Source organism: Desmodus rotundus, chromosome 7, assembly GCF_022682495.2.
Source record: "Desmodus rotundus isolate HL8 chromosome 7, HLdesRot8A.1, whole genome shotgun sequence".
NCBI classification, from domain to species: Eukaryota; Metazoa; Chordata; class Mammalia; order Chiroptera; family Phyllostomidae; genus Desmodus; species Desmodus rotundus.
In genome coordinates, this window is record NC_071393.1 from 76,906,146 (window position 1) to 76,931,587 (window position 25,442).

Genomic DNA, 25,442 nt, shown 5'->3' on the forward strand with positions numbered 1-25,442 from the left:
GAATACCTGAACCAAGGGTGGGGGCATACATTTGGTTTAGGTGAGGGAAGGAGGGCAGGGGGTCTCCATGGGGTCAAGAGCTGAGGTTGAATGACCAGCATCAGATACTCTGGAGAGGGGAACACCAAAGAGGTAAGGAGCATAGGGGCCGTAAGGGGTCCAGAGCCTACTGAGGTTGTAAATACCTATTACTTGTGCAGTCAGGACTTTCATGGAGTACAATGTTAGATTTTGCCCCTGGAGTGAAACCCTGCATAGTCCTGGGTATGTCAGGAGAGGCCTAGTTGTGAATGTGAATATATGGGCCGGAGGACTTCCAGCCCTCCTAGTGTTCTGGGCTCTCCCAATGTAAAGATGTCAAGGGGGTAAAGAAAGAGCATAAGCCCTCTATGTCAGTGCTTCCTGACACTCCACAGCATCAGAGAAAAAGTTAAGGGGGTGATTCCCAGGAGCTGGTAAAAAAGCACTGTGTACCCTCGGGGGTTTCACAGAGATAGACCCTCTCCTACAACACTACTCAGTGAAGACCTTTTAGGATAGTGGACTGATTGCCATAGTAACCTCCTGGGATGCCTGATCTCTATATTTGTACAGCTCGTTCCCACCCAACTACAAAGGCTTTTGATTGGTTCAGATTAATTCAGTAACAGATATGATTGACTTATAGTCACATTCATTCTTGAGTTCACAAGGACATCATCACCACCACCATCTTTCTCATTATTTCATATTTATTGAGCACTCATAATGTTCCGGCCCCTCACTCCCATGATGGCACTATCCCTTTTACCCACCCCCTTTCCCATCACCAAATCTTTGGGAAAAGCTTCATAATCATACCTGGCCCTAAAGACACAATGATATAAGGACAAACCTCTTGGGAACACTGGAGTGTTTGTTCTTTGGCCAGTCTGTCCCTGGCACTACTACAGAAATATATATAATCTTTGTTCATGTCTGTACAATATTGATCTCTGCTGATTGCTTAAAATAGAACCTGATTTTCTCTACTGCAGCATCTCCTAAGCCAAAAAGCTCCACAATAAAAGGAGGCCCAGCTTCATAGATTGGCCAAGAACCCCCAGAGCATTTTAAATAGTTTCTCTGAAATTTTCACAGCAATCCAATACCTGTTTTCCCATAGAGCTACTGTCCAGAGGAATGGAACTTGGGGCACCTGGGGATGATATGGACATACCCATAAGCCCAGTCTAAAGATTAGTGGCCATGATGGGTGTGTGTTTGGGAAGGGGACTCGTCTTTCCCAGACATTTCAGACAGCCATCCTGGGCCCATCTGAGGAGTTCTAGCAAAGACAAGAGTCTCTGAATGCACATATGGTCTAAGGGTACCTTGAGAAGTTGTGAATATTTCTTCAGAAAAGTGAAGACCTTGGAATCCCCTTTTGCACTTGTCCCCGATGGTGTCTTCAGCAGTTAAGAGGCATTTCCTTTAACAATCGGGGAGTTTCTGGGTTGCTCAGAGGTGGCTGGGAAATAATAGACCAGCTCACCCCTTGAAGGAAATCCTATTCAAGTCTAATGGCTTGGTGAGGAGTCAATGGCTGCTTTGAACATGAAATTGGCCCCTCACCAAGCCCAGCTCCAGCACCCGTATGCTTCAAGCCAAGAGGATTGCTTCCTCAGACACCTCTGGTAAGATCCAAGGCCTCACACTGGCAGGTAATTTAGCCAACAGAAAAAGCTGCTAGCTCAAATGGCTGGTACAGTGTAATACCATTAATGAGAAAATGATTAATCACATGTTGCTGGTGGAAGGGGTGAGTTTTGATCATGGGCTAGAGACTGACTCTGAGGGTTTGGATCACTACATGGATGCCGGGCTTGGGGAACATCCTCTCCAGGCAGCTGGTCAGTCACGTCAGGGACCACCCAGGACTGCTCATTAACCTTCTCAGAGACTTCCTGGATTAGTAGTAGATCACTCTCTTCAGGGAACTCTTCAGATGGTGTATCAACCTCAGGGATATCCTGAGACAACAGATTGGCTGCAGAAGCCTCTTGGGCCAGCCTGCCAACCTCCAAAGAGAACTCCTGACATGGTTGGCTGAGCTCCTCAGGGATCTCTTGGGCTGGTTTGACAACTTCCACAAGGCATTGCTGGACCAGGCCACCAACCCCTTCAGGAAACCCATGGACCAGCCTGCCAACCTCCACAGGGACCCCCTGACATGGCTGGTTGACCTTCTCAGGATTCTCCTGGCAAAGCTGGCAAGCTTCCTCAGAGACTTTCTGGCACAGTTGGCTGATCTGAGGGACCTCCTGGCATGTCTGGTTAACATCATCATGGATTTCCTTGCATGACTGGCTGCTGTCAGGGACCTCCTGGCATGGCTGGCTGACCTCTTCAGGGATGTCCTGGCATGGCTGGCTATGGTCAGGGACCTCCTGGCATGGCTGGCTGACCTTCTCATCAACTTCCTCACATGGCTGGCTCGTTTCCACAGGTGGTTCCTGTAGGGACTGGCTTGGTACAAAAGGCTCTTGCTCCCCTTCTATGGGGAGCTCTTGTGCTCCATTCCCAGGGATCTCCTGGTGCAGCCCAGGGCCTTGATGTTCTTCAGTCACACGTGAACTTAGGGAGGGTTGACCACTGAAGCCAAAATGGCAGTTACCATCCACTGCAGTAGGGGAGGAGGGACCAGCACTGGAAACAGTGCTGGAAGGGCCACTGCTGTCTGTAAAGCAAAGTCAGAAGACCAAGTCAGGCAAGCTGGAAGAGTAGGTCCTACTCTACACATGTAGTTCAAGTGCCAGAACAGATAGCCTATATTACTCTGTCTTGGGGAAAGAAGGCCTGAATACTTCTAAGTTATGCAAAGACTCCCAAGTTAGCCCAGCCCAGAAACTGTTGCTCTGGCCTAACATATACTATAGGAGTCGCACCAAGGTACATCTAAGGCTTCAGGAGACAGTGCTGAGGCCTCCTTCATCCAATTCTTTCAGCAATGTATCCCTATTCCAATTCCAAATTCTCACAATCCCTCATTCATATTTGGAAGCATATGAATGAACACTTTATCCCAGTGGCTCATAATTAGGGTTACATAGATTCTAATAGATTCCAGAGATTCTAATTTGTAGGTTTAGGGCAAAGGTATGCAGTGGAAAGGGATATAAGGGTAATATATTACCAAAGGGTAATATATTTTGTTGAAACACTCCCAATTACATCTTTGGTTAAGAATCATTTCTTTAAAGCAATCAATATATTTCTGAGGCAGAGGCAATCATTGTTTATAGCCCAAGATACAAGTAAGCAGAAGAATGTAGAAAAACCTTGCGAACCAGAACGGTAGAAAGGAAAATGATTTGCCTAAAGATGGAAAAATGTCATAGAATCTCTGGCAGCAGTTTTTAATTAAACTTTCTGGAGCTCACTGACCCCTTTGAAACTCTAATGAAAGTCATGGACTACCTTCCCAGAAAAATGTACATATGAATAATCACACTAATCTTCACATATAATTCCTATTGTTCATAGACTTTACCCTGAAATCCATCCATGGATCCAAAGTTAAGACCCTGTAAGTGTTGGGACATACAATGTTACAGGCTTGTGTATATTAAATACACATAAAATATAAAAAATATAAAATCTAATTTCCCAGATCCTGACAGTATTAAAATGAAGACCATAGGGTCTTCAATTACACTGTGAGACAATTCCTACACCAGCCTCTACTTCTCCATTGACCTCTAGCTGGGGACTAATCTACTTTTCCCTTTGTAAATATTATATTTATTGATGGCATTATAACTTTATATTTAAAGCACTCTGATATAAATAATTATAGATTTTGGAAATAGGGCCACCTGAATATCTTTTAATCAAAGAGAACCTGGGAAAATTGGCAAACCCAAGCCTACAAAGGCTCTATCAATCATTCAGTTTAAGGTATGCCAGCAGCCTCTTTTTTTGTGAAGGATCAGAGGAGACATGCTTCAAAAAATAAATACATAAATAAATAAATAAAAGAGGAACATGGCATTGAGCCAACAAGGCTTATTTAGGTCAAAGGACAGGCCCCCAAAACACTTACCAATGAGGTTATACACCTGATACTAAGATTACAAACAAGAAAAAAAAGCTGTAAGCTGATTTCAGTCAAATGTAGAAATAGCCTTAATATTCGGCTAGTGGCTTGATTCAGGCAAATCAAAGAGGTCAGACAGAAACATAGTGGAAGAAGGGGAGAAGGACTAGAGGGGCTCAGAACCATAAACACTACAGACGAGAGGTAAAAGGGACAATGGCAAGGTGAGTGTAGGATAATCTGAATTTCAGGGGGGAGAATTCTTAGTGTTAGGAAGGAAAGTTTCTTCAGCATTCAGAGTGCCGCAGAAAGGCAAAATTCAACAAGTATTTACCCCGATGCTGAAATTCGAATCTACTTAAGTCCTAACCAAGTAAAATAGTAAAAGGTGTGTTTGATTTTAGTTATCCCCTGGAGGCAGGATGAATAAGGAAAGGATTTTCCATCAGTGTTGTCTCCAGCCCTTATCTCCCCTCTGATTACTACTGGTATCTCCCTCCCCCTACAATTACCCTAAAAATCCTGTGTGGCCCCCATTGTTCACAAGGATAATTAGTGATAGGCTAAAGATAATGAAGAACAGATGGGAAAAAGCAGCACCTCTACTTGTACTGAGAACAGACAACTTGAGAGAAAGGACACGTAGAGAGTAGTAGCATATTCTAGTTTCCTCCTCCCAACTTTTCTATATACTCAAGTTTCCTCCCAAGTCATCTTTACTTCAGGATGCTGTAGAGATCAAATGAGGATCTGAGGAGATTGAAGTCTTCATCTTTTCTTCCCCAAAGGACTCCCTGGGCCACTATCTTTTTGGAGCCTCACCAATGAGATAGAAGGGGCATGGAGGACAGAGGTGACAAGACACAGTACACATATCCTCCCTTCATTGGAAGAGGCAGATGTGACTGCTTCCCTGACTGGATAGGCCTGGTCTTTCAACCCTCATTTTCATTTCCCTCAAGGGACAGGTCTCTTACTCACCAGTTCCCCCATCCCTCTTGGCCTTTGTCTAGGTAGTTCCAAAAAGATTACTTACACCAAGGGGGCTTCTCAGAGCGCTGCTGAAGTTGTATGGTAGGTGAATGAAGAGTACGGGGCGGGGAGAATGGGCTATCTGAGGCCTGGTTGCTGTGCATAGACTCAAAGAGGGCTGGATAGGTGGGGGAGAGAAAGGGAAGAAAAAAAATGTATATGAAGAAGAATCCAAGACCCACGGTTCTCAACATAAGTCAACCAACTTATATTTCCTCAGGCTGGAAAGAAACATCCTTCACACAATTTTTAATATTTTAAACTTTATATTATGAATATTTTCAAATATATTTTTAAAAAGTCACTGAAAGACTAGTACAATCAGTACCGATACACTCATCTCCTATATTTAATACATTAGCTCATATCAACATGTTGCCATACTTGTTTCATCTATTTCTTCATGCTGAAGTTCTCTAAAATAAATGACAGACATCATGAAACATTTCACCTCTCAATACTTTAATATGCATTTCTAAAATATAAGGAATTTCTCTCATGTAGACATATACTACTAAAAAAACCTAACAAAATTAAAAATAATACCTGAATATCATGTAACACCTAATCCATATTCAAATTTCCCCCAATTATTTGAAAAATGTCTTTTATAAAGCCTGAGAACATGGCAAATGTTCTTTTTCACTCATGACCAAAAAAATACCATTTAAAACAGACACTGGTTTCAGGGTCTTCAGGATGCTTATTGTGCCAAGCAATTTTAGTTTACAGGTAAAAACATGGATAACTTAAGTGCTTTTGTTTTAAAGTCTTTGAATAATTTTTTCAATTATATTGGTCTGCTTAAAAAAAGGACTCATAAAAGAGGGACGTAAAATGACTTTAAAGCCACTTTTCAAAATATTAGGTATTTTTAAAATTTAAAGTCACCTTATAAATACAAAGTATCATATGCAAAGAATGCGTGGTGAACTTAGACACACTTCCCTCTCCATCAAAGTATGATACAAATGAAAGAAAAATAGAGTATATTACCTAGTTTCAGAGTTAACACAGGGAAATGTTGATATTTGGGTTATCTGATGAGACTCGTTGGTACTAGTTAGGAAGTATTCTGCTTTAAAGTATTATGTATTAAAACATTTTAAGAATAGTATGTTCCCTTAAGTGATTGATGTAAAATATTTTACTTTTTAAATGGTTCCCAGTAAATTATTACTTTAGTCTCTGGGCACTTAAACTTGTGCTAAAAACAAAGGAAAAACCTACTTAATAAAGTACAGTAGATGTATGTTTTTTAAAAAATCCTCATTTCTCTCCTCAAGTGTCTACATCTGACATTTTGTTCTTTAAGGAACCACAGTACTTTTCTTTTAAATTCTTGAGTTTCTTTGAATATGTTTTTCATTGTTCCGAAGATTTTGTCATTAAGTAGCTATGAATATACAATGTTTTAACTACAGATTGTGAACAGCTCCTTGTGTTAAACTACTTAATAAAAATTAGATTTTTTTTAAACGTCTTTTATAGTAAGATCTAAACATGGACCATGCATTGTATTTGGTTATGTCTCCAAAATCTCTTGTAATTTAGGATAGTGCCCTCCTCCCCATTTATTTTTTTCATAATGGCTTTTTGAAAAGAACGAATTGTTTCACACAATGGCATTTCTCACATTCTGAATTCATCTGATTGCTTCCTCATAAAATCATTTAACTTATTTCACTATCCCTTGTATCTCCTATAAACTGGAAGTTAGCTGTAAAAGGCTACATTAGACTATTCAGTTTAAATAACTTTGGCAAGAATACCTGAAGAAGTGATCCTGTGTACTTTATATTATATTATACTGAAGGCATATAATGTCTCATTGTCCCACTAAGTAAGACTAAATTTACCAAATGACCTAAAGTGGTGCCCACAAAACCCCCCCATCGTAAAGTTTTCCCCTTCTAATGAGGTGATCCTTTGATACCATGTGAGTCCACCAACATTTCAACTAATTGCGTTAGTATCCATTGATGATCTGTAATTATTTTATTAAGGGTGTCAAGTGATGATTTTCTAATTCTATCAATTTATTAGCTGGTTTTCTTCTATAAAGAAATTTAGCTGGCATAGTTTCTGTAAAGAAGGGCTTTCCCTCTTTTATTTTTTATAGAAAAAAGATCGTATTTACTCATTTTTAGAGAGAGAGAAAGGGAGGGAGAAAGAGAGGGAAAGAAACACCAATTGTGGTCTCTTGTACCCCAATCGGGAACTGAGCCTGCAACCCAGGCATGTGCTCTTACAAGGAATTGAACCAGTGACCTTTCAGGCTGCAGGACAATGCCTAACCAAGTGAGCCATTCCAGCCAGGGCAAAGCTTTCACTCTTCAACTGGGGCTATTTAATTACACTGAACTGCAGTTGTTACTAAAAAGGATGTGCTTATTTCCCTTTAATTAGTTTTTAAAGGAAAGAGTTGTTGAACAGTGTTTTCCAATAGTGACAGATGATAATTATTTTATTTTGTTTTTGTAAGATTCATTATGAATTTGCAGATTTTTATATAGTTAGTGCACTTTAATTAATTACAATAAATTATTCTTTTTAATGCTAAAATATTCCAATTCTGGTCAGTGGGAGCTTCGTCAGGATTGATTGCTTCCTTGCTTTTGTTACATGTCCCAGAATCCCTTGTGCCTTCGTTGCCCTAGACCATGCATTCTCAACAAAATTAGTTATTGGTGAGGGTGGAAAAATTCTTAGTCAATTGGTTTGTGTCCATCATATGGCCACAATACATAAATAAATATATAGTACATCTGTGGTATTAAAATTTTGTGCAGTGGGGGGTGATTAGGGAAAAAATGCCTATAGAGGCTCAGGGTTGGGGAGTGTGTGATTTCTTTTATTAAAGGTGAAAAAATATGCACTAGACCAAGAATTGGTCATTTTCCCATGGAATCCTGGTAGTGGAGAATGGTATGTAGAGACCAAAATCTATGTGCTAAGGGGGCTCATTACTACTGCTGCTAATGCCTAATGTTAGAAAAGCACTTTAAAAAAACCTGAATTCATATTGATAGTTTCTATTCAAATTTAAAATTACAGCATTTTAAGGCCCAGGCCAGGTAGCTCAATTGGTGAGAGCATTGTTCCAATAGGCCAAAGTTGTGGGTTTCATCCCCAGTCAGGGCACATACAAGAATCAACCAAGGAATGCATAAATACATGGAACAACAAATCAATGCTCTCTCTCTCTCCTCCCCACCCCAAAATCAATAAATTTAAAAAAAAAGAATAAAATAAAATTACAGTATTTTAAAAATCTTCTGAATTTATACTCCTATCTATCTTACCTTGAAAACCCTGGTTCCGAATAGGAACATAATCACTTATCTTATTTGCATCACTTATCTTATTTGTATTATTTTATTAAAGTTTATATAGTTTAAAAATAATACCAATAGCCCTAGCTTATGTGGCTCAGTTGACTGGAGCATAACTGAAAGGATGCAGGCACAAGCCTAGGTTGTGGGTTCCATTCCAGGTCGGCAGTTTCTCTCACTCACTGTCCCTCCCTTCCCCTCTAAAATCAATAAAAATTAAAAAAAAAAATAGTACCAATATCACTAACAAACTACTGAATGAGATTAAAATTATTTTATACTTCTTTTTGCCCCACTAAAGTTGGTCTTAGTTGGTCTAGCTAAAGGTTTGTCAATTTGTTGATTTTTTTCAAAGAACCAACTTTTGGCTTTGTTGATCCTTCCTATTATTTTTCTATTCTTTGTTTCCTTTACCCCTCCTCTAATCGTTATTATTTTTTTTTCCCTTCTGCTAGCTTTGGATTTAGTTCGTTCTTCTTATTTAAGTTTCTTAAGGTATAAAGTTAGATTTTTGATAAGATCCTCCTTAAGGTGTTTACAGCTTTAAATACCTTCCTAGCATTGATTTTACTGCATGCCATAACTTCTGGTATGTTGCATTTTCATTTGAATTCATCTCAAAGTATATTCTGATTTGCCTTATAATGGATCTCCGACATACAGGTTGTTTAAGAATATCTTGGTTAGCATCGACTGGTGTGGCTCAGTGGATTGAGTGCCAGCCTGTGAACCAAATGGTCGCCAGCTCAATCCCCAGTCAAGGCATAGGCCTGGGTTGCAGGCCAGGTCCCCAGTTAGGGGCACGTGAGAGGCAACCGATTGATGTATTTCTCACATACCGATGTTTCTCTCCCTCTCTTTCTCCTGCCTCCCCCTTTCTCCAAAAATAGATAAATAAAATCTTTTAAAAATATATATTGTTTATTTTCCACATATTTGTGAATGTTCTGCTTTTCCTTCTATTATTGGTTTCTAGCATCATTTCATTGTAGTTGGAGAGAATATTTTGTGTAATTTCAATTTTTAAAAATTTATTTAGACTTCTTTTGTGGCCTAACATATAGTCTATCCTGGAGACGATTCCATGTGTACTGAAGAAGACTCTGTATTACTCCAAAGGCAAGGGAAGTAAAAGCAAAAATAAATAAATGGAATATCTAACTATAAAGCTTCTGCACAGCAAAAGAAACCTCCAACAAAACAAAAAAGCAACCAACTGAATGGGAGAAGATAGTTGCAAACAATGGCCCCAATAAGGGGTTAGTATCCAAAATACTTAAGAAACTCATACAACCAACTCAACACCAAAAAAAAAAAAACCCAATCCAATTTAAAAATGGGCAGAGGACCTAAACAAACACTTTTCCCTAGAAGACATACAAATGGCCAAAAGATACAGGAAAGGATGATCAATTTCACTAGCTATTAGGGAGATGCAAATCAAAACTACAATGAGATACCACCTCACACCTGTTAGAATGGCTATTATCAGCATGACAAGTAACAAGTGTTGGTTGTGGAGAAAAAGGAACCCTCATTCTCTCCTGGTGGGAATGTAAACCGGTGCAGCCACTATGGAAAACAGTATGAAGGTTCCTCAAAAAATTAAGAATAGAGTTACCATATGATCCAGCAACCCCTCTTCTGGGTATCTACCCCAAAATTTTATTTTATTTGATTTTAGAGAAATGAGAAGGGAGGGAGAAAGACAGGGAGAGAAACATATTGATGTAAGGGAGAAACATCAATCAGTTGTCTTTTGTAAGTACCCCAACAAAGCACTGAACCCACAACCCAGGTAGATGCCCTGACCAGGAATTGAACCAATGACCTTTTGTTTTGTGGGATAATGTCCAACCAACTGCACCATGCCAGTCAAGAGACACCAAAAAAATTTTTTTATTAGCAAAGATATTTGTACCCCTGTGTTCACTGCAGATCATGTCTTGGCCACCATTCATGATGGCCAAGATAAGAGAACAATCAACGCATCCCTCAATAGATTACTAGATAAAGAAGATGTGGTACATATATACAAGGAAAATTACTCAGTCATAAAAAGATGCAATATTGCCATTTGAAACAACATGAATGGATCATGAGAATATCATACTAAGTGAAGTAAGAGAGAAAAAGTAAAGAACCATATAATTTCACTCATATGTAGGGTATAAAACTGAAAGCAGAAAATGAACAAACAAGAAAACCAACCAAACAAAAACTCATAGGGACAACAGTATGGTAGTTACCAGAGGAGGGAAGGGGAGCCGTGGGAGTAGTTAAGGGTATAGGGAGGTCAAATATATGGTGATAAAAAAAAGATTTACTTTGGGTGGTAAACAGACAATGAAATATATAGACAATATATCATAGAATTGTACACTTGAAACCTATATAATTTTATTAACTCATGTCGCCCCAATAAATTTAGTTTTAAGAAAAAGAATCTGTATTCTGTTGTTAGATGGAACGTTCTATGTCTGTTAGGTTTACTTGGCTTATGGTGTTGTTCAAGTTCTCTGTTTCCTTACTATTCTCTGTCTAGCTGTTTATCTATTATTGAGAGTGGGGTACTGAAGTCTCCAACTATTCACTATTGTAGAACTGACTATTTCTCCCTTCAATTCTGTCATTGTTTGCCTTAAATATTTTGGGGCTCTGTTGTTTGGTGAGTACATGTTTATAATCATTCTATCTTCTTGATGAATTGACTTTTATCAATATATAATGACCTTCTCTGTCTCTTGTAAAAATTTTTTACTATTTCATCTGACGTTAGTAAAATCCAGCTCCCATTTGGTTATTATTTGCATGGAACAGATCTTTTCACTTTCAACCTATTTGTGTCTTTGGATTTAAAGTGAGTCTCTTGTAACATATAGCTGAAATTTTTTTTTTTTAAATCTATTCTGCTAATTTCTGCCTTTTGCTTGGAGAGTTTTATTCATTTACATTTAAAATAACTACTGATGAGAAAGGGCTTACTTCTGCCATTTTGCTATGCTCTCTGTATGTCATACAGCACAGGTGGCAAACAAGGCCCGCAGGCCGAATCCATCCCTCCACCTTGTTTTATCCAGCCCGGCACCTTGTTTCTACCCAGTGGCAGCACCAAGCTCTCCCTTAACTGTTAAGTAGTTACATTTATACAGTCCTAAAATTACATTCGCCCTTTGAAGGCAACCGTGAGGCTGATATGGCCCTTGGTGAAAATTAGTTTGACACCCCTGCCATACATTTTCATTACTCATTTCCTTCATTACTACCACCTGTTGTGTTTAATTGATTTTTTTTTTGTAGCGAACCATTTTGATTCCTTTCTCATTTCTGTTTCTGTATATGTTTTAGATATTTCCCCAGTGGTTACCATGGGGTTTACACTTAACATCCTAAATTTATAATAATCTTACTTGAATCAATAGTAATCTAGCTTCAATAACATACAGAAACTCTGCTCCTGTTAGGCTCAGGCCTCTCATGTTGTTATTGTCACAAATTATGTCTTTATACATTATATGCCAATTAACACAGACTTATAATGATTGTTTTGTTGATTTGTACATTAATTCAGACATGAAACAAAAAGAAGAGCTGCAAATAAAAAAATACTATAATGCTGGCTTTTATGTTCACCAGTATAACTACCTTTATTGGAGTTCTTTATTTTTCGGTGTGGCTTCAAGTTACTGTCTAGTGTCCTTTTATTTTAGCCTAAAAGCCTCCTTTTAGGGCAGGTCTAGTGGTGACAAACTTTCTCAATTTCTGTTTATCTGGGAATTCCTTAATTTATCCTTCATTTTTTGAAGAGTCTTGCCAGATACAGAATTCTTGGTTGATAGTTGTTTTTTGTTTTTCGTTTTTCGTTTTTCTTTTGGCACTTTAACTACATCATCCCATTGCTCTCTGGCCTCTATGGTTTCTGATGAGAAATGGGTTGTAAATCTTATGAAAGATCACTTCTATGTGCAAGTTACTTTTCTCTTGCTACTTTCAACATTTTCTGTCTTCATATTTTGACAATTTGATTATAATGTGTCCCAGTGTAGATCTCTTAGCATTTATCTTTTAACTATTTGATTGTAAAGATTTGTGTCTTTATCAAATTTCAGAAGTTTTCAGCCATTATTTCTTCAATTATTTTTTTACCTCTTTCCCTCTCTCTTCTCCTGGGACTCCCATTATGCATATGTTGGTATGTTAATGATGTCTGACAAATCTCTTTGGCTTTGTGCATTTTTCCTCATTCTTTTTTTATTTCTCCTCTTCAGACTGGATATTTTTCAGAGGACCCAGCTTTAAGTTTGCTAATTCTTTCTTCTGCCTGCAAATCTTCTAAGAAATCCTCTAGTAAATTTTTCATTTCTGTTATATTTTCAGCCCCAGATTTTGTTTGGTCTCTTTTTACTTTTTCTCTCTCCTTAATGATATTCTCTATTTGTTGAGACCATTCTTCTGATTTTCTTTAATTCTTTGTCCCTGGTTTCTTTTCCTTATTTAAAATATTTGTCTAGTAAGTCTAATGTCTGTGTTTCCTCAAGAACCATTTCTGTTAATTTCTTCTGTGAACGGACCACATTGTCTTCTTTGCCCATTTTATAATTTTTTGGTTGAAAATTGGACATTTTCAAAATCAGATTAGCCTCCCTACCTCAGGGTTTGTTTTTGTTGTTTGCTATGGTCTGTAGCTATTTGTTTAGTGATTTTTCTAAACTATTTTTGTAAATTTTGTCTTCTTTGTCATGTGTGATCTGTGAAGTATTATTCCTTTAGTTTATGTTCAGCAAGTGTTTTGACAAGTGTTTTCTTTGAGTGTGCCAGGAACCAAAAAGGGGGAGAAGGAGGGAAGGGAGTAGAAGGAAGGGGAAGGGAGAGGAACTCTTACAGTCTTTGCCAATTGGTTCTATGTTCAGGTACTCCTTCAACAGTTAGGCAGACTGTTTACAATGCCACCTGAGCCTTCACTCCTTGCTTGTGCCGAGTCTAGAATTCAGCCAGAGGTAAAAGCTTTGGGTCTTCTCATGTCTTTTTGTGCTCATATGTCCTTCCCTAGGCATGTGCATGGCTTTTTAAATCTCCCAGTATATGTGGGTGGGTTTGAATGCCTAACTTCCTAAGGATACTCTCTGCCTAGGTTTTCCTCCCAGGCTTTCAGGATGCCTACTGTTTGTCTCAATTATATATTTTTTGCCCTAGACAGCATACTGTTCATTTATCTTACAATGTTTTCAAGAAATACCCTCTGCATAACCACATTTATTACTGGGTGAGTTCCAAGTTAGGTGAAACAAAGGTAAGCACCCTGTGTCAGTCCTTCATGTAGCCCACACATAAATTAGAACAAACACAATTCTAAGAGAATAAGGTTCTGCTCTCTCTGGAACCAGGGACCAGGGTCCCACACTGACAATATAGGATTGCCATCTTCAAGACTGCTGCCAAGGTGGGGAGATGAGTGGGAAATCAAATAAAAATACTGGAAAGCTTCCTGCCACTTTTAGGTTACTTCCTTCTTGATCCAGTATTTTCCTGGGTGTTACAAACCTTTGACTATTTTCCAGAGTTCTGACAGAGTTGATTCTGTCAGATTTTCTTGATTTTTTGGCATTTCTTCAAAAAGACAAGCCCTTGGAGCTCCCTACTGTATGGTTTAATTTTTACATTAAATGTAGCTCTCTGATCTACATGGAGTTTATACTGGCATATTGCATGAAATATGGATTCAATTTTAATTTTTGTCAAATAACTATTCAGTTGTCCCAACTCCATTTATTAAAAAGTCTGTCTTTCCTCCAGTATTTTAAAATACTAACTTCATCTACTTCTAAATTTTCTATTTTGTTTGATTGATCTCTGTCTACTCATATACCAATATTACTCTGTACTTTTACAGAAGTTTTATAAAATGTTTTAAAATCTGATAGGACTAGTAATCCTTCATTTCTCTCCTTTTCAAGGTTTTCTTGGCTATTCTTGCTTGTTTATTTTTCAGTGAGAACTTCAGAACCAATTTGTCTGATTTTAGAAAGCCATCAATATTTTGATTGGGATTACACTAAATTTATACATTTACTTGGGAAGGAGTGATATTTCTATGATTTTTAGTTGGCTTATACAATTAAACCTTTTTTTCAAGTCTACTTTTATATATTTTTGGAGTACCTATCTTTTTAATTGATTACTCATGTTCTAGGAAGGTTGGGAGTGAGGCAGAGATAGGAGTACAAGACAAGAGTATTCTCCATACCTGCAGACGCCTGTGCCTGGGATTCAGTGTGGCGCTGGCAGACTCTACTCAAGAATTCACTTACTTGATGCAGGGAAAGGGCATTATGCAGTGTTTCTAGGGGGTAGATGGTAGGCACCATGGAGCACCCTTCAAATCCTGTTAGAAAAGAGATGGGCAAAGTCAATATTACTCCTGCCAGATACACCCCAACTGGCCAAGGAAGCACGGAGAGTCCCTGAGAGGCATCAGGAGAGTCCGTGGCTTATGGAGTGTGGGGTATCCAAGATTCTCAGGAAAGGGAACTCTTTAGAGCCCCAAGAGAAATCTATTTATGTCACCTCCAGACTTCCTAAAAAGTCTACCTGCCAAGGCCTCCAGGTGAATCAAATCACCTCTCATCCTACCTATGGAGAGCCTGCAATGTCCCATGGAAAATTCAACAGAATCCCAATAGGGTAAGCACCTACATTGCTGTTGCACTTTCTGGAGGAATAAACCAAAGGTCCACAGGTAAGGGGTGAAATTGTAGGTGTAAATGAGGTTAGGGAGGTCATATGGAGCTGGGAAGAAACAGCAGCTTTCAAGGATCATGTACAAGAGAACCAGATTAAGGAGGAGAGCATGTAATCTGAGAAGGGGTTCGTGCAGATATAGGATATGGGTAGAAAGGCTAGAATATTTGGAAGCAAGCTGAAGGGCATGCAATACATATGGAGCTCAGCCCAGGAAAATCACATGCATGAACAGGCTGGGGGATGGAAGTTCTTTCTTGGTTATTTCCATCACATCAAATGTTCTCCCTTCTGCCCTCAATGGAAGACCCCAGACTTGCTAGGATTTCTTAATTCCATCAGGAAAATAGGCAAACATCCTAGAAGAAACAATAAACACTGATTCTCTGCTCTGAACCCAATAATTCCAATGCAGGTTCACAGCTAGGGTAAAGGGTTAAACTAAATGTGTAACCCTAATCCCAAGGCCTATTGAAAAGAAAGAAAAAAAACCCTTCGCATTGGAGAATCAAGAAGCACACATCCCAATCACTTTTTCAGTCTCCAATCTTCCCTATGCGTCCTCTACATCTCCTTCAGGGGACTAAGGGTAGGCAGGACAGCAATATCTATGCAAGACATAGCCTCCTATTCACCAATGACCAGAACTGCCAAAGAATTATACCTCATCATTGTCTAACCTCTGGCCCTTGTTTGCTTCAAGGATTCAATTGAGACCTCTGTGCTTCAATTTCTCCATGTACTCTAATGGCAGGAGAGCAAGAGAGATACAGTCTCTAGCTCCTCACAGTGGGTAGAAAAATGCCTGAATTTGAAGATGGTGGTAGTATAAGATTATAGAGATAAAAATATATTTTAGGGCAAGAGACTACTCTTGTACTTAATAGAACTGGGAATGGGTAGCATTAGGAGGCAGTGAGGAAGGAGGAGCAGCCAGTGAGTGCTACAGCTACCAGGCAGTCTGGCACCAATCCCATCCAAGCAACTAAATGCAAATCACATAACCTCAGGGTAAATAGGAAAAAGGAACAGGTGGGCTCTACTGCCAAAAGTGCAATAAGCAAAGCAGTCAGCCCAGCCAGGGTAGTGGCAGCAGCCAGCTTAGTGGTAAGGGGTACCGTAGAGGCACTCGGGGTCATCCTGGCCTGAGCGCAGCCAGTTCCGGAAGAGGCGCAGGTGGTAGGAGCACTGGTGCAGGTGATGCGCCAGCGTGGCATCCAAGGACACTGGCCGGCCCCCTGGGCAGTCAGAGGAAAAACGGCGCAGCAACCGGACCACAGGGTGCTGGTCATCCAGCAGCTCTGGAGGGGTTGGGGGGTACCACGGCAGGGAGCACAAGATAAAGAAAGAGAAGAGGGAGAGACAATGAGGGGGGCACTGACTGGCACAAGCATTACTGGGAAGTGGAGCCACTCAGCTCCAAGGTGAGCTAAGAGAGAAGCAGAGACGGTCAGAGCCACTGGGCATCTCTTACAGGAAAGAAGAGTGTTGACATCACACAGTGAGTCTAAAAGAAGCGGGTAGTGAGACCTCATCATACAGCAAGACCCTCCCCTTTTTGAGTGAGCATAATTCAGTCAGTGTTTCCAAACAGAAGTCACATCATTCTGGACTGGGGGTGAGCAGGCTTGGGAGTTCTGTGGGAGGCTTGACTAGAGATCTGGTACCCCTGATTGTTCTTGGACAAACTCTGGATAAGGCCTACTTCTCAGTCTAATGCATTTATGAGATTGGAATAGAGATGAAAAGATTCAAAGTCTCTCAGAGAAGAAGGTCAAGAATGGTATAGGGTATCAAGGTAAAGTTTGAAGTTAAAAAGGCTGATAAAGGTTCAGGCCAGGCCCTCCAGACCAGACTCTAAGATAACTACAGAGAGGGCTGGTGTTAGCTGGCATGGGAGATTGGAAGAGCATGTAAAAAAATGTAATCAATATGTGAAACTGCCATTATTGGTTAATCATCCTTTACCTTTGTTCAAATATACAGACTCAAAAAAATGTTTACATAAATCTCAGGACTTGGGAGACTCTGTATCCCTTAAAGAAGCCAAAAGTTAGATAATTTTATATTTTCTTCCCACTGCCGGTGGGTCTAACTACACTTTGTTCAGCTGGTCAATGGAGAAGCTTCAATCCTGAACCACCTATTATTTTTTTTTAAGATTTTATTTATTTTTAGAGAGAGGGAAAGGAGGGAGAAAGAGAGGGAGAGATACATCAATCGGTTGCCTCTTGCACACTCCCAACTGGGGACCTGGCCCACAACCTAGGCACGTGCCCTGACAGGGAATTGAACCAGTGACCTTTCGGTTCTCAGACCAGTGCTCAATCCTCTGAGCCAAACCAGCCAGGGAATGAACCACTTATTATTTTAATTGCTTGGCAAATTTTTTGGATAAATGCTATTCAGCTGCAAAATACTGAAGACAGTGAAAGGCATGTGGAAGGGGGTATAAAAGGAACAGTAGGGAAAAGATCCTGGGGAAAAAATATGGGGTCTTAAGACCTTATGACAGAATGTTGGTACAGAGAAGTAGGATCGAGGTAACTGAGGACAAGTGCTCAGAACTCCCAGACCAGAACTGGTTGTGTGGGGTGATCCCATGAGACTACGGTTTCCAGAGACCTTAGTTTGAATGTCAGGAGAGGTTTCAACTGTACCCAGGCACTAACTATACCAATGATGAGACAGTTGTGAGGGTCCCTAGGAAATAAAGGGCTTGGCAAATTCAATGGGCACACTCTGACTTTCTGGATAAGGGTGAGCTACAGTCTCTTTTCCACTAGATTAGTTTACTTTAGTGAGTTCAGTGTGCAGTTTAGTAATTGGTCATATTTGTATACTTGACATAGTCACAGGATGTGACAAAAGCTTATCAGAAATAGAGGCAATGATGGGCTGAGAGATGTTTTCCCATCAAAGTAAGGAGACAGCATTGCCTTGACTCCTTTCTAAAGCCAGGTCCAGTTTTACTAGCTGCTGTTTCAAAGCCAGACATCATGGCAAGGAGATGGCGATGATGGGACAATAGGCTGGCACATTGTTGTGACTAATTTGCCACAAGCCATACAGGCAGCACATCCTCTCTGAAATTGCTGGGTCAGTCAAGCAAGATCTGGCCATGGGGTAGAGTGCTCATATTATCCTGAAGGTCAAATTAAATCTAGATAGTCTTCAGCAAGAGACATAATAGGTCCAAATTTCTCCTATTGCTAACAGGTAGATCCCAGATTCTGGTTCTTAAGGACTGTAGCCTCCAAGCTCAAGTACAAGAACAAAAGCCAGAAGACCCCTGAGGAAGTGTGCAGGGTGTTGGAATAGATCTTGAATTTGCTCTCCTGCACTATACCTGAATTTTCCAGGTCTTTCTTCCTTTCCACCTTTTTGTAGAATTAATTATTCTTTTCTTCAACTGATGAGGCTGCTAACCAAGGCTTCAGGGAACTAGAGATATATAGGTTTGAGGATCTGCTTTATGAGTTTGTATCTTTTCTCTTAGAGCCTAAGAACTAGGGGATCTATGATTTGGCTCTCATTTTAGAGGCCCAAGTTCCTGGTACTATATTCTGTACCCTAAGTAACATGTCTCCTAAGTCCAAGTCCCAGGCAGTGGCACTGGGGTTGGTACATGAGGCTCTACTCTGAAGATGACTGTGGCATGCGAAGGCCAGAAGAGCTTGAAGCCAAATGTGAAGGTATAGCCATGACAATCTGAATGGGGAGATCCTGTCATAGGCATAAGTGGAAGCTGGGGTGGGGGTATAAACTGAACAAATATAAGCTAGTCAAGCTCAGAAGATTTCAGCAGTGTCTAGTGGAGATGTATGGCCCAACGAGGCTAAAATCTAGCAGCTGCCACTGGCTGAGAAGCAGCAGATCAGCACCTGGAGGCTTTCCAGCCAGAAAGCCTTACTAATTTTACCTCCCTCACAGAATCTTAGGTCTTGGATGGAAGAAAACCATATAAAACAGAACTAGATTTATCTTGAAGACAAGAGACAGTGCAGAAAGAAACTAAAGCTAAAAAAGTATAAAACAGGAGGTAAGTCCTGGGTTCCCCTGCCATACCCTACAAAGAGACTACAGCCCTTCAGTTTTCGGTTCCCACCTTCAATTTTTGGATCCCACATTCAGTTTTTGGTCTGCCACCTTAGTGTGGGAAGACCCAGTTCTTCAATATTCTTGAAATATTATTCATTCCTAAGCTCCCCTAGAATCTTAGTAAACATCTCTTCACTTCAAGTTTCTCTGAGACAGCAGCACCATAGGTAGGCTGGGGCTACATGAAAACCACATGTAAAAACTCAAGGTACAATTCTTATTCCTCTACCTACTGCCTCCTACTCCTTTCTTTCTCTCTTTTATCCCAGGTCAATCTGGGCTCCTGTTTTCTATGCCCAGGCCCTAGGTTAGTAGTAACATAAAGCAGATGTCAGGAGCACAGGAACCACACCAAGTACACATAATGGTAAGAGATATGAATATGGAGATGGGAAACTATAGACTCAAGACCAATGTCTTTTGGGGTATGCTTGGGAGCTGGGAACTGCAGCATTGCTCCTGAGGGAAACAAACTAGTTATCCACTCCAACAAAAGAGTTGGAATTAAAACAAGAAGATCAAAGTTACATAACCTGAGTTGGGGGTGGGGAGACAAAATGAGGATAATATAGAAAATACCAGTCTCTTCCTAAGAAGGGGAACCAGTATCATGTTTATACAAAGCCCAGCAGTCACGTGATGGGAAAGGGAGAGTTTTAATTAATGTTTTGGTGATGATGTTGAAAAAAAGTGACACAATGGTGATGATGGCGACCATGGAAGTAAGACCCTGAGTTGCCACAGGGATAGGGCAGCCAGGCTGCAGCCAAGGCAAAGGTTTATAACACAAGAGACATGTCCCAAGAGGGACACTTAGTGAGTGTTTCATTCATAGACAGCAGGGTGTCAACACAGTGGAAGGAGAGGCAAAGTCAGTGTCAGAACTCAGAGGTTAAGTGTCTGGAAGTGACATGGTGAGGATGAATGACGTTGGGTCAGAAGCAAACGTACCGTTAGTCGGATGCTTTGCAAACGACACAGAAAATCGTTTTACGGCCGGGACAAACAAGAACTCTGGGGAGAAAAGACATCATGGGGATTATACCCACACCTGTCCCCACTCCCTGCTCTGGAATTTGCCAGCAATCTACTGCGTTCTTTGCAGTTGTATATGACATGCTCCCGCCCCCACCCTTAGATTCCTGACTACCACATTTCAATTTTTCATTTGGTATCTCTTCTTAGGAATCCATGTGTCATCTCTGCCACCATACAGCCCCACAAACAACCCGAATTTCACCACCACATCCTCTTTCTCATCATTTAGAAAGATGATCTTTGTAGAAACTTTCATCCCGTCCCCCAGTCTCTTTCCATATCATCTTTCCTGCCTTGGCTAAGCAACTTCCCCATCCCTGATTTCCTAAATTTTAATCAAGGCTCCACTGCATTCTTCCTGACCTTGGATCATCCTTCTTGGTCCTTTTCCCTATAGACCAGAATCCAGGAAAGAATGCAAAGGTGAAATAAATTGATGTAGCAGGGCTGTACGTGGGAGTTTATGAAGGGATAAGCATAAATAATACTTGTATGGTGAGAGGGAATGCAAATGGAGGTAGATGGGGTCTTGGTTCCTTCTCCCCTCTACAACTGATGAAGAAAACTTATTAAAAGGCCAGTGTCAGTGCCATCTTAAGCATGAATAGTTCTTGAACTATATCCTTGCTGGAGGATAAATGAAGAAAAGAGTTACCCCCAAACCCACCCACATACCATCTCGATGCTTCAGACTGGCAGGTGGTAGCTTTTTGCCATGGCTGCGAGCGTAGTCCTGAAGATTCGGGGCGCTGGAGGAGCCACCCAGCACTGTGGTGCTGAACAGCCCTGTGCACTGTGAGCCTGCAAGGCCGGGAGTGCATTAGTAGCCACGCAAAGCTGTAATTACCACACAGAAATACACACAACATCACATGACTACAACAAGACACACACACACAGCCATTCAGAGCCACCATCAGGTGGCTACCACACATAGCCACAAATGGCTTTCACTACTTTCACAGCGACACTGGGCAAGCAAAGTAGGGGTTCTCCTGAAGATCTACATGGCAGATACAAGGGGCAGGGTTACTACAAATGCAGGGTTAGTGATATTAGAGGACTCAAAGCTACTGAAAGGGATAGACTGCTTTCCACTGGCTCTCAGGAATACTAAAAGAATAGCCAACCTTTCTAGATAGCCCTAAATTTGATTCAGTGTTCCTTAGCCTGGATATAGGGTTTGAATAACCCAGATCTAGTCCATTATAGGTTTAAAGGGAAAGAACTTTGATTGAAATTAGAGACTAAGTTTTGAACACTCCTCTCAAATCTCAAGTTCTCCTATGTTTCAATTCCTCCTTAGTTTTTCATCCCACATTCTCTCCCTTCTATCTCCCACTAGGCCATTTTACTTTTCCCGAGAAAGAAAGTATGAGACCCACTGAATGTCTAAAACTGAAAGGGGATCAAATATTATCCTGTTCAACCTTCTGATTTCAGAGATGAAGACACTGAGATGCAAAAGGGATCTCATTTGCTTAAGGTCAGACAATTTGTTAGGTAAGCTGGGCTAGAATCCAGGCCTCTTGACTCTGTGTTTGACTAGAAAAAAAATAGTTTTTTTTCATCAAGAAGAAACAGATTGTTTCTGAAGTGAAGATGGACACAAATTGAAAGGCATGAGAAGAGTCAGGTGATTATATGTAGAGCATGCCTACTATGTGCTGAGCACCATACTAAAAAGGACCTAGTAAACAGGAAACAACAAAAAAAGATGATTTTTTTCTACTCTCAGAAGTTTGTCTTGTAAGCCCTATGCTCAAAGTCAGGTGCCAACACATATAAATTCAAAGAAATCAAAGAGAACTCTATTGCCAATCAGAGGAGTAAATAAAACTTGAAAACTCTCTGAAGCAAATAAATCAAGCCAGTTACTGTCCCAAATATCTGGTCAAGAATAGGTTTGGGACTCATAGTTCCCTTTCCTATCATAGTCAGTGAGGACAGAATGGGAATGAGGAGATAAGATGGACAACCTCGTTTGTGGGATTTGGCCCTCTACTTCCAAATCCATCTTAGCCAGGACCCTGGGTTTGGCTTGGGAACTTAACATTCACAGGAGAGATGAATAAAGCGGAGAGGAGGTCAATTTCTTTTGACCCCACAAAGAAGGGGCCATAGTTTCAGGGGTCCCAGCATTTCAGGGTCACCACAGAAATTAAGAAAGCTCCGATGCTGAATATCTCCACCCTGGAATTCAGAACTGCTCTTCTACGCAGCAACTTCTCTGGCCTTTCATGCTCAAATAGGCTCTAGAAATGGGGTTTCAGAGAGTAATAAGGGTTGCTAAATACGTCAGTTTTTCTTCAGAGAAGCTGAAACTAGCTGGCTCTGTCCCAGACCACCCCACGCTTTTTTACTTCCTCCACTAAATAATGTTCTGGTGCAGTCCTGCCAATCCTGCCTAGCCCAGTCCTTAGATCATCTCAGAGGGTAGTCGCTACCTAACCAGCACCATCTGTTAACTACCATGTCGATACCGCTGCCTTGTTCTTAACAGCACTCCCACTTAACTGGGCCAGACACACCTATCCTCTTTTTCCGCCTACCTGAAACGTATTCTTTACTGGGACTTCTGGGATGAGAAGCCCTTATCACAGATCTATACATCTGTCATTTATTTTTCAAACCACCTACCTCATTTCAGGAATTTAGAAGGCAACCTACTCCTATAAAATTATCCTGGAAAGTTACCAAAATCTTTCTCCCTCTGCTGGCCCAAATGCTAACCATTTTGGGGCCAACAAATTGGGTGCCAAGGACAAAGGTAACAGAAAAAATGAAAGGAGCTAAATGGAGAGAATAATAGGACAAGAGAGAAAGAGTCAGAGGAGCAAGTCCAGACCCCACATGATTATCTCTAACTGCCATTTCTAGTTACTGGCTCACAAGGCACTGTGTTCAAAGATAGCCCCTCCCAAGGACCACTACCCACCCCCAAGCAATACAATACCCTCTGAGGCTTGGTCCTTCCTGCAGTCTCTGTTCTTAGGAAAGGTTGAATGATGTTCTCCACCCCTCTCCAGGAATCAAAAAAAATCAAGAGACATTCCCTCAAAGTCCTGAGAGAAGCCTCTGCCACTATACCAGTCTCAGATTTGTCCCTCAATTTTCAGGAAGAGAGGAAAAAAATTACAGGATTAGGAGAGGATGAAGGAGTGGGAATGGAGGTGGAGGGGCCAGAGCAGGGAGATAATAAACATAGGTCTCAGAGGAAGACATGGCACAAATTCTCCAAATGAGGAATATGACACGTATGGGGGTCACAAGTACCTCTATTTATAGCTCTGTCTCTGATAACTCTGAAGATTCAGAGTCTCCATGGCCCCTTAAGGTCTGGGCTAGACTGGAGGGACAGATAAGGGATGAGAGGAGAAGCCAGAAAATGCCCTTCAGCCAGATAAATGGGGGGGTTGGTATAGAAAACCAGAAGACAAACACCTTCTTGGAATGAAAATAGTCATGTGGGATCAAAGTTCACACCTAAATATGGCTTCTCCAAATTCATCCTCCCTAGCCCCACCAGACAGTTCTCACAATAAAACTCTGAAGAAGAGACAGACACCCCTTCCCAACAACAGGTGAGAGATGCTGGAAAACCATACCTAGGCCACTCTGCTTCATCTCCGTGGGTGGTCGTGAAGATGAAAAGAGCCGGTAGCCACCAGGCCTGGAGGATGAAGTCTCAGAAAGCACCTAGAGAAAAAGGTCTCTATGTTACCATTTGCCACTTCAAAATAGGAGTCTAAATAAAACCCAGATCCTGAATCCCTGCCCATACAAAGCCAAGCAATGTCAAAAGGTTTGGAAGAACCAAAGGATTTTTAAGGGGGAAGAAGAAAAGGAAACAAAAAGTGTATTTTGCAGAGGAAGCTGTCCAGAGAATCCTATACTAAAAGGCACATTTATTTCCAAGATGCCTGTCCCCCTAGCCCTCCCATTCCAAATCTGAGAAATCATTCAACCATTCTTAGTTCTCAGCAAAGCAGGATTCCTTAATCTTATCTATGCCTCCAGCAGGACTGAGAAAACCAATCATAATAGCTCAGCCACAATAAGAAGTAGTATGGCCACCCTTTCTTCTTTCCATGGGAGAGCTGTGGCTATGGAAACCATACTCAGTTTCTTATCTGAACCAAGAGGCCCTCCCCTCCTCTCCTAGAGACATGAAACAGATTTCTGAAAAGCCCACAAGGGTCCAATCATATAACCCCAAACATACATACACCCACCCCTGACAGTGTTCTGAGTCCCTAAATCCCAGAAGGCAAAGACAGGTGCAGAAAAGGAAGATGAGGTAGGGAGGAACACCTCTGTGCAGGACGCCAGGTGAGTGGTGGACACAGCCCGGGGCTGTAGGCCGATGGCTGGGGAAGGCCGGGGGAGGTCTCCGGACCTCCGGCGGCGCCGTCCCCTTAAAGGAATCAGGTCCAGGTTCCCCGTGCACTGCATGTTCATGACCTGAAATCAGACCGGGTAGAAAGCCGGTCATAGCTCCTTTAACCCCTAGTGGCTATTGGACAGACCTAATTATAAGGCTAGAGAAAATGATCGCCTAGGGCACAGCTGCTATGAAGGTCACAGATTTTTGTATTTTAAAACAGTCCAAAAATATGACATGACAAGAGGAAAAGAAGGGATGGGGGGATGATTGTAGTTGATAGGGATAATATAGAACAAGAAGAGGAATTGTTAATATAAAAAGGTTGTGTGACCAAGGAGCATACAGAAGATTTTCTTGCAAATCTAAAGAATACATCTTGGACAATCATCGTCCTAGATAAGCAGCACTAGTAACTTAAAGGAAGAAATGTGATTACAAGAGGAAGCTTCCTGTAGGCCTGAAAGCAAGAAGTCAGTCTCATCAAGTCTGAGCAATGATACACAGAGAGATCTGCCTTTTCTATGCCTCTTAACTGCTTAAGCCAGGAGAAAAAAGGGGGTCAAGCACAACAGTGCCAGAGAAACTGGCAGACCATGTGAATGGGAAGACATTTAAATGTAGAGGAGTTTATTGATAGAATATTGTATCATTCTACCTATTTGATCTATTCACTTGAGTCTGAAGGGTACTAGTGTACTATGGATACTAAGTTAACTTACACCTCAGAGAGAAAATTATGCATATCCCACCTAAA

At 40.9% G+C, this 25,442-nt stretch overlaps 1 protein-coding gene across 39 annotated transcripts in view; it reads right to left on the reverse strand.

The window, feature by feature from the left end:
* Positions 1–713: 713 nt before the first annotated feature.
* Positions 714–25,442, reverse strand: part of PPIP5K1 (diphosphoinositol pentakisphosphate kinase 1) — a 42,649-nt gene continuing 17,920 nt past the window's right edge. For 16 of the 39 annotated variants that reach the window (XM_045201144.2, XM_045201142.3, XM_045201149.2 and 13 more), the window contains 8 exons: positions 24,616–24,765; positions 23,910–24,000; positions 20,977–21,102; positions 20,215–20,277; positions 16,281–16,463; positions 14,669–14,806; positions 5,094–5,207; positions 714–2,698 (listed from right to left, as the gene is read on the reverse strand). In XM_045201144.2, coding sequence (XP_045057079.1) covers positions 1,755–2,698; positions 5,094–5,207; positions 14,669–14,806; positions 16,281–16,463; positions 20,215–20,277; positions 20,977–21,102; positions 23,910–24,000; positions 24,616–24,765 — 1,809 coding nt within the window. In that variant the 3' untranslated portion in view covers positions 714–1,754. The remainder of the gene's footprint in view (positions 2,699–5,093; positions 5,208–14,668; positions 14,807–16,280; positions 16,464–20,214; positions 20,278–20,976; positions 21,103–23,909; positions 24,001–24,615; positions 24,766–25,442) is intronic. The other 23 variants (XM_071221967.1, XM_053927575.1, XM_071221966.1 and 20 more) reach the window with 10 other exon arrangements.